Below are 14,171 nucleotides of genomic sequence, written 5' to 3' on the forward strand. Positions count from 1 at the left end.
GCCAGGGGGGGAGTGGGGGGGTGGGCAGTGCCCCTGCAACGTACGGGCCTCGGCGGAGTGGACGATCACGGCGGGGCCACGTGGTCCCTCGCCGGCGCTGTTGAAGGTCCCGACGCGCACGAGGAACGCGGCGTAGGGCGGAACGTCGGGCGGCAGCTCTGCCACGTAGAGCGCCGTCTCGGCGTGCGGCACCACCGCCTGCGTCCAGCCTCGCTCGTCGTCCTCGTCCTCGCCGACGACGTCGTCGTTGCGGCCACCGCCGCCGTGACGGCCTCGTGGTGCCATCAGCGACGAGGTGGAGGAGGAGGTCGTGGAGGTGGAAGAGGAGGAGTTTGGACGGAATGACACCACGTAGCCGAAGTCGTCCCCATAGCGTAATTCTGGGTGCACGGGCTGAGCGGCAGGAACGCGAGCGATGAGAGAATACGACTCCTTTTTTTAGCACGTGCCCAAAGGCTCAAAAACGTCAGAGTGGTCAGCAACAAACAGCACTAATAAAATAATTCTCACGACGTTTCGGCCACAACGCAAGCAGCCGTCCTCAGGTGAAGAACAGGTCTGTCTTTCCGTCTTTCCGACAGACCTGTTCTTTCTCATGAGGACGGCTGCTTACGTTGTGGCCTCAACGTCGTGATAATTATTTTATTATGTTTTATTTTTATTATTTTATTATTTCCCTTCTACGTGACTTTACCGAAAGAACCAAGAAGATGAATCCCTGCAGTCACGAAAGCTTTAAATCGAAATTTAAACAGCACTATTTAAGACTGTATTCGATACGAGTTAACATGGTTCTTGAATTGAGCAAAGTTATAAGAAGTTGGGAAAAGAGATGTTGGGAGGGAATTTCAAAGTGCACCAGTGCAAGGGAGGAAGCAGACAGAGAGAAGTGTTTGTGACCTGTGAGAATAGGTTTCCCCCTTTTTTTTCTGCCAACAAAACAGGTGTTAACATGTTAACACACCAAACTGAAACCTCATATTTTGGTATTTGCAAAGGAGGTCCCATGATGTTTGTGACCTGTAGAGTGGGTGAGTGGGTGAGCGTTAGTAGTATGTTTTTACCCTTTTAACTGGTACAAAATCTGACACCTTTATACAAGCCATCATGTTTGCAATAACTTCAACACAAGAAGTCAAAATGCAAACAAAAAGAAACAACTCTGATGATGATAATGATATGCACTGTCCTTGAAGTTGATTGGTCCACACCCGAGACAGCTTTCTTTAGAACCTAGTCTCCATTGATGTAGGTTCTAAAGAAAGCTGTCTCGGGTGTGGACCAATCAACTTCAAGGACAGTGCATATCATTATCATCATCAGAGTTGTTTCTTTTTGTTTGCATTTTGACTTCTTGTGTTGAGGTTATTGCAAACATGATGCCTTGTATAAAGGTGTCAGATTTTGTACCAGTTAAAAGGGTAAAAACCTATTACTATATTTTGCCACTGGTAAAGGAGATCTCATAGTGGGTGAGCGTTGTTGTGCTCTCGAGTGTGGTGGTTGAACACAGTGTGGATAAGACGAAACGGTCAGTCTGGTAGAATGAGTGGAGGAATCAACGAGTGACGTCCAGGTGAACAGTCACCGTCGTAGTAGCGATAGAAGAATGATGAGGAGGCAACCGATTGCTGGTGAACGAGTGAATCGGTGCTTGTAGTTGTAGTTATTATAGCTACAACGCCTTTTGTTGAACAAGGAAAGCCTTGCTGATTCTCAAGCCTAATTGAGGATGGTATTGCTGCGTTTAGATGTTTGGCCAATTCCCTGAGTAATCAGAGTTTGACTTCGTGTGGGAAGCAAACCGGAGAAACCAGAGAAAATGCACTCCGCATTAGAGGGGATAATATGTAAAGCTCCATCACTTGTCCCGCCACCTCGCAATACAAGCCTACATAACCTGGTACGCCCATCCAAGCACTAACTGGGATCAAATACTGCTTAGCTTATGATATCTAATGGGATCAAGTGCAGTCGGGGTCATTTGGTCACATTCATAGTTTTAATTGTTTCATGTCCTAGCTACATGGCTTGAATGTACCGTCACGTGGCTATAAAAACAACATGTCTATTGCAATCTATTAGTAAACTCGCCTTTTGCCCGTTCAAGGACGGGTGTATTGCAGTAAATGTGAAACTTGCAAGCGAAAATCAGACCGCGACGTGATATCCATTGCATCAATTCGTGTGCAATTTGTAAGGCTGCGCTGACACAGACCTATTTCATTTAAAGGTTATAATCCCTTGTTCATCATGACGTCCTTTTTACTTCTATGTCTCAACAGCGTGACGGAGATCGCGTGACGTGAGGGTTCTGCCTTTGTCGTGAGGGCTGTAAGTTGACGCCGAGGAGGGGGGAGGAGGCACCTCGCCCCCCCCTATGTGGAGTGACGTCACCCACTAATTATTATTAATGGACGGTGTCTATTTGGAAGACGTCACCTCTTCATGATTATTAATGAGGGGGGCTGTTCGATGTGGAGTGACGTCACCTGCTCACGATTATTAATGAGGGGGGTACTACATGTGGAGTGACGTCACCCGCTCACGATTATTAATGAGGGGGGCTGGCCAACGTGGAGTGACGTCACGCGCGGGACACACAGACATTCTCGGCTCATTGTAGTAGTAAATGTCAATGGGGGCTTCAACTTACGTTCCAGGTAATGGTGAGCTCTCTGGGGCGACCACCCCCACCACTCACAGCCACTGGCACCACAGTAGGGGCTGCACACACGCAGAGACGTACGTTCATATACAAAGAATCGCCCATGTAACACGTGATGCTGGCGAGCACCGATGAAGGCCAGAATGCCGCCGCACAAGGGGGTTGGGTAACCCACACTACGCCCGGCCACCTTTGTCTGTGCAGTGGTGACGTTTACACGCCGCACCAGGTGCTCATTTATAAGGCTGAGTCTACCTAGAAGAAGCCTTGGACCGTTTCAGATATTCGGTACCGCTGTTGGCCGTGAGTAACAAGGCACCGCTCCCCACACACAAATACACACCGCAGCACACAAGTGCAAGCGTCACTCGCGTAATGTTTTGTCAACATGTTGTTGACGTTATTGATATTTGGATGAATCCTTTTGGCGGGGGGTTTTTTTTCTTTCTTTCCCGCTTGGCAATAACATTTCAATTTCGCTCCTGGGATTGTATCACGAGACGAGAGAAGGCTCGCCGCGAAACAACGGCGTCACATCGGCGTCACGTCGTGGCCTCGCTACGTTGACGTCACTGAACTATTTTCTGAGACCCCTTCAATGGGCCACTCATCCGCACTACGCACGCAATCTTTACACAAGGTTGAACAATAACACTGGTCAACACACTTTTTCGGGCATAAGGTATTCCAACGGTTTTAAGGTAATTTTGGGGTGCTGATTCCAAATCTGGCATCAGTTTTTGTCTATCACATCAGTTTTTTGAGATATCAAATATTGCATTTTCAATAAAAATGCAGAAGACAAATATTGAATAAATGTGGATATCTACATAAAATTATATTATAAACACACTATCCTAAAAATACAGCACCATATTTTAAAACTAAAGCAGTCACTGACTCGCAACAACTTGCAATCATAAGTGACAGAGTTAATTTCGGGTAAAATCAATGAAAATGGGGTATGCCGATAGCATAACATGAGATGTGATAGCGCAAATCTGAGATCAGATTTGGAATCAGCACCCTGAAATTAGTCTAAAACAGCTGCAAAAGTCCAGGCCAGAAAAAAAATGTTTTTTTTGTTGTGTAATACAAGGTCCAGCACTTACTACATGACGATCGGATGTATATATATATTTAATAAAATTACACAAATGGGTTTTGTTTTGTGGCGCAGTTATTTGGTGACTAGGCTGAGACTCGTCGACTCGCTATACCTGAGAGCCCGTGGTTTAATCCTGGGAGGCTAAAATCTGGATTTGAACAGAGGTTTTCTCGGCAGCATTTCTCCGACATAGCATTAACCTTCTGAACCACCCAGCCAGGACTGTGAGATTGGGAGATTTTGTGTACAATTGGATGGTTTTTTTTCTTGTTTTAGGCTTTTGTGAAATTGGGATAAAAACTTTTATTTTCGATTCAAAATGTTCTGGTTTCTACTCCAGCAAAACCACCTGTTGTTTTGGGTCTCTTCTGAACGGAGGCGCATGCCGTTTTTTTAAACAAATAAAAAGGAATCATCACCTGTTCACCTCTTTACCCAAACCACCTCATTTTGATTGTCATGACTGCATTTTGCCGGGCTTAATATCTCACTGGATAATTTCAGGGTCACTGGAAGATTACTGGGGGAAATGCCACGTGCCTTAGTAGGCACAACCTACAGCGAGAAGTATACTGGATGTGGTATGTGCTGAGTGCACACGTAGGGTGAGTAGTGGGTGACGTCACGTGACGCTCGCCCTCGGAGAGAGTGGCGTCGCAGAACGTGACGTCAGGCGGGCCTTGGGGGACGGTGACGTCATGCCCCCAGGGGGGTATTTAAAGGGGGACCCGGGATGTAACCGGGGTTCGTCGGGGGTAGGAGTGGGGACTCGGGTAGTTGGTCCTCACACGAGGCTAGGGGAGGCTACTCCGCCCGACCGGCCGAGGTTGGGGTAGTCCTGGCCCGGGGCAGGGAGGAGAGCCGAGTTAGCCGGGGTGAAGAGATCCCAGTACCCTGTCCCCTGGGGAGTTATCGGCTAGGGGGGTTTTGGTTCGGCGTAAGCCCTTAACAAACTTGGCGTGAGCCCCTAACGGAACCTGCCTTGGAGTCGTACATTACACTCTCTGTATCGGCAACCCAGATACATTCAGTTCTGGTTTCTTGTTTATTGTGATTTGTTGTCGTTTTTATGTCATCATCGTTGTTGCTGTTCTTGTAGCCATTGTTCATGTCATTGGGGGGGGGGTTGCCATGTCCCCAGTAAGCGTAGAGCATTGGGCCAACATTGGGCCAACAGCTCCAACCAAATGGCCCAACGTTGGCCCAACGTTGGCATATTCCCGTGTAATTATCGTTGTAATGTCGTCATGTCATCTTCGTTGTGGTGGCGGCGGTGGCTGCGTACGGGCGGCGTTGGTGCGGATCCGTCGCGATGGTGTGCTCTGCTCGCTGGTCCCCACGTCGCTCACGGCCGCCACGCGGAACTCGTACTCAGTCCACGGTACGAGGCGCTCGCACACGGCCGTCACCGCGCTCCCCTCGATCTCTGCCGGCGCTGGCGACGAGGGGGCAACACGGCAGGACGAGGCGGGGCGAGGAGGGGAGGGGGAGACGGCCAAGGTGAAACGATGGGAGATGGATGTGGAACGAAGCTACGTGAAATAGTAACGTTAATTTTCGATTTAAAGCTTTCGTGACTGCAGGGATTCATCATATTGGTTCTTTCGGTAAAGTCACGTAGAAGGGAAATAATAAAGTAATAAAAATAAAACATAATAAAATAATTCTCACGACGTTTCGAAGCTACGTGAAATAGTAACGTTAATTCTAGATTTAAAGCTTTCGTGACTGCAGGGATTCATCATCTTGGTTCTTTCGGTAAAGTCACGTAGAAGGGAAATAATAAAGTAATAAAAATAAAACATAATAAAATAATTCTCACGACGTTTCGAAGCTACGTGAAATAGTAACGTTAATTCTAGATTTAAAGCTTTCGTGACTGCAGGGATTCATCATCTTGGTTCTTTCGGTAAAGTCACGTAGAAGGGAAATAATAAAGTAATAAAAATAAAACATAATAAAATAATTCTCACGACGTTTCGAAGCTACGTGAAATAGTAACGTTAATTCTAGATTTGAAGCTTTCGTGACTGCAACGATTCATACTCTTAGCTCTTTCGGTAAAGTCACGTAGGTAAAAAATGAAATAAAAATTAATAAAAAAATAAATTCACGACGTTTCCGTCAGAGCCAGATTTGCTGCATCAAGTGAAGAGAGAATTTTGCCTCACTTGATGCAGCAAATCTGGCTGTGACGGTCCCACCTGATGACGGAGACTTGTGTTGCCTCCGAAACGTCGTGATTTTTTTATTTTAATTTCATTTTTTACCTACGTGACTTTACCTAAAGAACTAAGAGTATAGTAACGTTAATGTTAATCAATAGTAACGACAATAATGTTCATTCATGTTCTTCCACTGCCCGATGAGGGTCACCGCACACGGTGCAGGCATGAAGGCAGTCTTGGCTGTACTTCAAGCTGGTCAGCACTGGTTGGTGAAGGTAGGGGGAGTGCCAGAACAACAATTGATTTCCTCCACCAACCCCCCCTACTGCCCATAGCGCCTGCTGCACCTGACCATGGCGCATGGATGATCACACACCCAGAACGGGTCGTGGGGATTGATTGACCGTGCAGCAAGGGTTGGTGACGGCAGGGAACATGTAGTGCGGCAGCACAGGAGTACAGTACAACAATGGATTCTGCTGCCCACAATGTAACCCCGCAACAGCCAAAGACAAACTGCCATGCGTGGTCGTCGCCCATCCAAGCACTATCCAGCCCAACCCAGCGCCAGATTAGTGCGGGGCCTGTAGAGTATGTTATTAAGGGGCTCTAAATAAAAAAAACACAAATATTAAAACACACATATTTTACCTGCACAGTAAAGTAATTGTATTTTTTCATTTCCTATATAGCCAGATAATACGACAAATCGCTAACCTTAAACACCCAGTCGTTCATAAAAGTTGAAGGCAGTATAGTACTATAGTAATAGAGCAAGTGCAGAATCACTGAACCGGAATTGATAGCTTGAAAGCATTTAGCGTGGGGCCCTTGAAAGTGCGGGACCCGTAGCTACTACATATGTAGCTACTTTTGCTACTACGATAATCCGGCACTGCCCCAACCCTGCTTAGCATCTGAGATCTGATACTATCGGGTGCACGCACAATATCCAGCCCGTGTCGTTCTTGTGTGCGCGCTACTAACCCTGCGCACATTTTTCTACTCAAGGTCAGCTTTTAAATTCTTCTCGACACACATCCTTTCCCCTATCGTCTATCTCCCCCTTCCTCCCCGGCACCTTACGAATTCAACAGTCGAAGGGCGATTGCACTCGGCACGGTCTCGTATCGACAACGACGGCATAAACGAGGCTTCGCGAAACAATCGAAGCCTTCAATCGAACCACTCCGGAATCGCCCCCCCTTCCCTTCCCTTGCGCGCGGCCGCGTGTGCCAACCGGTGGAGACGGCCGCCCACTGCCGGGACTGCGGCGTGCGAGCCTCCACGCGGTAGCGCCGGATGGGGCTGTTGTTGACGGCGCCCTGCTTCCAGGACAGCATGGCGCTCGTGTTGGTCACCTTCATGACGCGCACCGACGCTGGGGGCCCCGGCGGACCTGCACGCGGTGCCACGGGGAGCGGTGATAGGCGGGGGGGGGTGATGCAAACACGCACGCATGTGGGTGGAAGACCACGCTACCCTCCTTACCTTGTGTGCCGTACACCGGCTTTTATAGGTGTTCGATTACAGTGCTTGACCCGGCCGGAGGGTCTTATCAAGTCACGAGTGGGAGCACGCGCCGAGGCAGTGCGTGGTAGCAGCATCCGCAATCCGGCACCGACCCCTCGCGTTCCTCCTAGAACAGCTCCAAGCGAGCTCCCTGCCGAGGGGTCCCTCCTGCTTGTATACCCTGGAAAGGCGTTATTTGATTCTCAAGGCTTTTTAAGGGCGGTCCTGCCAAGTTCTTACAATGGGCAGGACTACGTTGCTGCTTCGTATCATCCCAACTAATTAATTTGCAGATAGGTTTTCAGCATCGGGACTTTTGCGTGGTTTTATTTTTTAGCGATGGGAGTAAACCTGAGAACCCGGAGGAAACCCGTGCAGAACAAGGAGCGAACGTACAAACTCCACACAGAAAAGGTGCCTGCGGTGGGAATTGAGCCCATGCCACCTTCTTGCTGTGGGGGGGGGGGGGGGGCACGAGTGTTACCAAAGTTAATTTCAAAGTAAATTTATTAGGTATAGCCCTGTGAGTCATTCGGCGCTTGAATCGGGTGCAACCGCAACAAACAAAAAAACATGAACAATAAAACATCTTAAAGTGACTATGTGCAAACAGAAAATCCAAGAAAAGACAGCTAAATATTGCAGAAAAATCACCGTACACCAACCCTGTGCAAATATCCCAGTAAACGAGCATCTCAATAATAATAATAATAGCGTCGATCCTGGGCGCCCCATCGCACCTTTGACTCGGAGCGTGGCGCTGGCAGACACGCTGTCGATGGGCGTGCGTGCTGTGCAGGTGTAGCGCCCGCTGTCTGCCAGGCGCACCTTCACGATGGTGAGGTCACCACTGTCCTCGCTCTGCCGCGTGACGGGGGGGGGGGTGAGACGAACAGGTTCCACTTAGGCACAGCTGGGGGACGATCACTCTTCTCGTTCTCTCCCAATCGTCGTCAACACCCAGGCTTATGCCTCGTGCTGCAATGCCGAGCAGGACAGAACCGCGTGACCGAGTCGATGATGATGATGGCGGCGACTCGGCACGTAACGGCATCACGAGCCATAGATTGGTCAATAACACTGTGGTCTTCAATGGATACAATATATAAGAGGTGACATTTTGGGCAACTGCCCTTCTTCACAGCAGATACATTTTGTTCACGTGTTACGTAGGGCCATTGCCCGAAACGTCAAACGCACGCATCTCAGCGGGTTTCTCTCATCTCCTGGTTAAAAAGAGAGGGAAGTCTTCACCTGGCTCGCGATCCAGAACTTCTCGGCGTCGCGGCCGGGGTCGAGGGTTCGTCCGAGCGCCTCCCACGTGTAGGTGACGCTCATCCCCGCGGCGGTGCTCGCCTGGCAGGGCAGCAGCACGCTGTCGCTCACGTTCGCCGTCAAGTCAGTGGGCGGCCGCGACATCCACGTGGGCTCTGCGCGCGTGCATCGGGGAGAGGGGGGGGTGAGGGGAGAGGTGTGGAGCCGGATTGAGCTAGTGCCGGGACCTGTAGCATCTGTTATAAAGGGAACCTAAATAAAAAAAAAACACGTAAATATTTAAACACATTTTTTACTTGCATAGTATAGTAATTGTATTTTTTCAATTGCTATACAGCCAGATGATAGGACAAATCGCTAACCTTAAACACCCAGTCGTTCGTAAAAGTTGACGGCGGCATAGTGCTATAGTAATAGAGCAAGTGCAGAATCACTGAACCGGAATTGATAGCTTGAAAGCATTTAGCGTGGGGCCCTTGAAAGTGCGGGGCCCGTAGCATATGTACAGTAGCTACTTTTGCTACTAGGATAATCCGGCACTGGAGAGGTGTGGAGATAACTCTTTGGTTCTTTCGGTAAAGTCACGTAGGTATAAAATACATTAAATTAAATCACGACGTTTCGATTGCAACACAAGCGACCCTGTATGACCTTCAATTACCAGCCGAGGCACACACACACACATTCAAGCCTTTTCCAGTTGTGTGTATGGCTCCAAACCGGGCAACTTCCATTGTTTTAGCGGGGTTGCCTGTTGGAGTTTGTTGCCTAACGTTTGTCGTGGATTCCCTCCGAGGCACCTTGGACGTGGAGCTGCAGGGTGAGGTTGGCGCGGCCGCGCGCGTTCTCCGCCACGCACGTGTAGGGGCCCCCGTCGGCGTCCTCCGTCGCGTTTACAATGAGAAGGGAGCTGTCGCGCTCACGGACAAACACCCTGTTGTGCACACACACGCACACAGAGATATAGATAAGCACGTAAAAAATATAAACTACAAACTATTTTTAATTCTCCATAATATCTTATACTCTTAGTTCTTTCGGTAAAGTCACGTAGGTAAAATAATGAAATTAAAATAAATAAATACATTTAATAACATAATTAAATCACGACGTTTCGAAGGCAACACAAGTCTCCGTCATCAGGTGGGACCGTCACAGCCAGATTTGCTGCACCATAATTTCGTTTGTTTTTTGGGTTAGATAGCGTAAATATATAAATGTGTCGTTAAACCCGCCACCACCCGTCACGTAAACAGAACATGCCAAAGTTACTAGTACAGCACACCGGTGTGTTGGAGAGCAAAGCCACAACATTTACAGTCTGAGTACTGGTAAGGCCCACTGAGCTCTCGAGCTGTTTTTCAGAAGCGACCTGCCCACAAATGAAGGACGTGGAGGAAAATCCACGTGACCACGGGGAGAGCATGCAAACTCTAAATATACAGGCGTCAGGGTCGGGGTCGGACCCACATTTTCTTGCATAATAGGCGAGGGAGTTAACATCTCGCCACCGAGATACAGACATTCAAACGTACAAAGACAAAGATCCCCCCACATAGTCCTAACAGACTTCGTTTCCTTAGTCGTGATGTTTACACACCGCACCAGGTACTCATTTAAGGCTAAATTGACCTAGGGGAGGCACAGGACCAGTTCAAATTTTCACCATTGTTGAGCGGGAATCGGACTCGGGCCACTTGGTTCGTAGTGCATAGTACTAACCACTGCACTACCACTCCCCACACACATACACACATATAAAGATACAAACGCGACAACAAAATCATGGTGGTGGGGGTTGTGAATCATGAAATCTCGACTGAGATGCAATAAACTGGGCTGCAGTCATTTCCAGTGTATCGCACCACACCAGACAACATCACACACCACACCGTTCTCACCGATCCACACACACTGTGTCACACTGCGTCACACCGTACCACATGCCACACCGGTGTCACTCATGCAGCCAGCTATGGCTGCAGGGTTTTGGTAGTACATGTTGTTTATGTCATTTATTGTGAAAATTCCGTCACAGTTCCTATGATCACTGTTTCATTGCTTTCATGGCTTTATTTTGGTGATTTCGAAAAGTGTATTGGTTTAGCCATGTTTGTTTGTTGTAGTACAGAGTTAGACTGATGGCCTTAATCTAAGTTGTCTTGTGGTTGTTGTTGTTGTTTGACTTGCATCCCACTGGGATTTTTGCACACAGCGTTGGTGTACGGTGTTTTTTTTGCAATATTTTGCTGTCTTTTCTTGGATTTTCTGTTTGCACTCAGTCACATATTCACTTTAAGATCTTTTTTTGTTCATGTTTTTGTTTTTTGTTGTTGCGGTTGCACCCGATTTGAGAGCCGAATGGCTCACAGGGCCATACCTAATAAATGAAACTTGAAACTTGAAAACCACACCAAAACCACTGCACTGCACGCCACGCCGGTCTCACAGAACCCACACACACACACTGCAGCGAAGTACCACAGCCGATCTCACTGACCACACGGCACAACACCGCACACCAGTCTCACCGCGAGGAGTTGAGAATGGGGGCACCGTGCCGCTCCCAGGAAATGGTGGCGTGGGGCGAGGCGCGGGGCCGGCAGAGCAGCGTCGCCGCACCGCCTCTCACCACGTGTGCGGTGCCGGGGTCCGGCGAAGAGCCGAAATGCGGCGCGTATTCTACGGCGGGCACACGGGGACACGCGGCTGGGGGTCGGCATGGGGGTCGCTCGGAGAGATGGATAAAGTCTGGGGTCGTGTGGTTTGTTTTTTTCCAGATTTTGACCGGAGTTCCCAACTTCGCGATTATGTCGCTGCATCCCATGACTTTGTGACCGTTACAATTCATTCTTTAGAGTTTGCAAAGCGCCACAGTTTTCGTTCACTCGAGAGAGAGATGATTCTTCACCGCAGGAAAACCACAGGACAAGCGGGGAAGACAGCCAAAACTGGCACCAGCAATTGCCCAAGACCTGTGGTGCTATATTGGGATGTTCATGATTCATCTGAACCACGCAGCCACATTGGCGTCATGCTGAATGCTAATCATGGATTTACAATGAAAAAATCATGAAAGTGACTGGAGGAAACATGTTTTAGTCCACTAAAAAAATACATGGTCAATTTAAAACTGAATTAATGCAATGTGTCGATATTATTGAAAACAAATACCTCCGTCCGTTTTGATCAAACAATATTCCACCAATTATTTTGATTAATCATTTTTCATTTTGGGTTATATCGTGTCGGTATAATGTCGAAGTTTAACTGTGTCCTTCCACCACCCAACTGGCATTCAAAGATGATCCAACCCAAAACAAACATTACGAATCACATTGGTCACGAAGGCTTCTCGGTTTTGTTAAACTGATTTTAACACGATGTATCGATACTCAGCGTGCGAAATAATCAATACAAATCTGTAAAATAATAGAACCCCACCCCCCACGTGACACTAACTTCTGTCGTTTTGGGTCAAATATGGGTGTTAAATTGCTTTAAAAAGTATTATATTATGTAATCGTGCTGCTAAATATGCTGTATAGTTTATGCCATACTTTTCACAATGGCATGCTTGCCGAATTCGTTTTTGTGACAAAATATATATTTTATGACTTTAAATAAACACCAGAGCCTCACCCATATGGCTAGAGTATGAACGTTCCTGACTAGTTACCCTGGGGCCTTGTGGCGCAACGGTAGCGCGTCTGACTCCAGATCAGAAGGTTGCGTGTTCAAATCACGTCAGGGTCAAGTTAGTGAATACAATCTTTTAAAGTTATTTTTTAAAATTTAACTAATAGATCAGGGAACAAACACCAAAAAGACACCTGATATTGATTTTTTTTTTTAAAGTTGGCTTTGGCCAGAAAACGTCAATGCCAGCCAGGATGATGGCCAATAAGACGAAACTGAATTGCAGCCGAAGGAGAGAATGTATCCAAAGCGGTCGGTCACGGTGGAGATGGAGCAATGAGATCAGTCCGCGTGCATGCGTAAAAGCCTTAATCCAGCAACGGATTGATCATGGTTGAAACCAAATGTTCCCTATGACTAGAATCCGATGTTGATGGCAGACAGCCCAAGACCTCGTGGCGCAACGGTAGCGCGTCTGACTCCAGATCAGAAGGTTGCGTGTTCAAATCACGTCGAGGTCATACCTGCATTTGTTTTTGTCAATGACATTGAGGAGGAAAAATAGAAATCGTACCCTGACGATACGCGGTGCATCGAGCGTCAGTAAGAATCGGTCGTGTTCGATTTAGCCAAATTAAATGCAAATGTGGACACAGAACAGTAGTTTGTACAGTGTATATATTCTTCTTCTTGGTTCTTTCGGTAAAGTCACGTAGAAGGGAAATAATAAAATAATACAAATAAAACATAATAAAATAATTCTCACGACGTTTCGGCCACAACGCAAGCAGCCGTCCTCAGGTGGAGAACAGGTCTGTCGGTCTTCCCGTCTTCCCGACAGACCTGTTCTCCACCTGAGGACGGCTGCTTGCGTTGTGGCCGAAACGTCGTGAGAATTATTTTATTATGTTTTATTTTTATTATTGTATTATTTCCCTTCTACGTGACTTTACCGAAAGAACCAATAAGATGAATCCCTGCAGTCACGAAACCTTTAAATCGAAAGTGTATATATTACCTACAATGCTCCACAATGCATGTTTGTATATATAATTGCTTTTCACGTTAAATAGAAATCTCTTTAGTGCTGTTATGGAGTGCACCTGCCCAAGGAACGTCTGGTATACCCAGCAGCATTTAACAGGCCTGAATGCTGATGAGACCCAGATGGTTCAAAACCTGACGCAGAGTTTTGCTTGCTTGAACAAGATGCTGCTTGATGTTGCTTTGGAAGTCCCAACAGGCTGATGGTGACTTTACAATGATGTATTTGCATGCGGAGACAGACACAAAGCGGATGCACGTTTTGTAGGAATTACCGAAAGTGTAAATTTCGTCAACCAGCACCGGACCAGTGTGGTGAAGTATGACCCAATAACCAAATACCCTGCGTATAGCCTGAACAGACTGTTGGGGCAGGTGCTGTTAGCGAGCACCTGTGAAGGCCGGCACGGCACACGAGGGGGGTGGGCGGCCAACACCACGCTCGGCCGCCTTTGTCTCCCCAGTGGTGATCTTTATACAACGCACCAGGACTGGTTATAAATAATCGTTACCGGTGTTGGCCGTGAGCAGGAATCGAACTCAGGTCGCCGGGGTTCGTAGCGCAGTAACTACTGCGCTACCGCTCCCCACAGTAACCCAAACTCCCATGAGCCGCAAGGCGTGTGGAGCAAGGCCGTAGCCATGGAGTCAACATTGGGGGGGACCAAATATTCCAGGGGGTCCGAGGGTCCCCCCCCCAGAAAAAAATTATCTAAATTTGAAAACGAATTTCCTGCCTAAAATATTGAAAAATTCA

The 14,171-nt window shown here is 47.7% G+C and overlaps 1 protein-coding gene and 2 non-coding genes across 3 annotated transcripts in view; 2 read left to right on the forward strand and 1 right to left on the reverse strand.

Annotated features, from left to right (window-relative positions):
- LOC144729499 (contactin-2-like) overlaps positions 1 to 14,171 on the reverse strand; it is a 64,515-nt gene that overhangs the window by 12,227 nt on the left and 38,117 nt on the right. The window contains exons 12-19 of the mRNA XM_078609835.1: positions 11,263 to 11,413; positions 9,532 to 9,665; positions 8,711 to 8,886; positions 8,197 to 8,317; positions 7,185 to 7,343; positions 5,062 to 5,211; positions 2,657 to 2,727; positions 45 to 393 (exon numbers count right to left, since the gene is read on the reverse strand). Coding sequence (XP_078465961.1) covers positions 45 to 393; positions 2,657 to 2,727; positions 5,062 to 5,211; positions 7,185 to 7,343; positions 8,197 to 8,317; positions 8,711 to 8,886; positions 9,532 to 9,665; positions 11,263 to 11,413 — 1,311 coding nt within the window. The remainder of the gene's footprint in view (positions 1 to 44; positions 394 to 2,656; positions 2,728 to 5,061; positions 5,212 to 7,184; positions 7,344 to 8,196; positions 8,318 to 8,710; positions 8,887 to 9,531; positions 9,666 to 11,262; positions 11,414 to 14,171) is intronic.
- On the forward strand, positions 12,416 to 12,487 carry TRNAW-CCA (transfer RNA tryptophan (anticodon CCA)). Its single transcript has one exon. It is a non-coding gene; the product is annotated as a tRNA-Trp (tRNA).
- TRNAW-CCA (transfer RNA tryptophan (anticodon CCA)) lies at positions 12,820 to 12,891 on the forward strand. Its single transcript has one exon. It is a non-coding gene; the product is annotated as a tRNA-Trp (tRNA).

Source organism: Lampetra planeri, chromosome 32 (genome assembly GCF_965212315.1).
Source record: "Lampetra planeri chromosome 32, kcLamPlan1.2.h2, whole genome shotgun sequence".
NCBI lineage: Eukaryota > Metazoa > Chordata > Hyperoartia > Petromyzontiformes > Petromyzontidae > Lampetra > Lampetra planeri.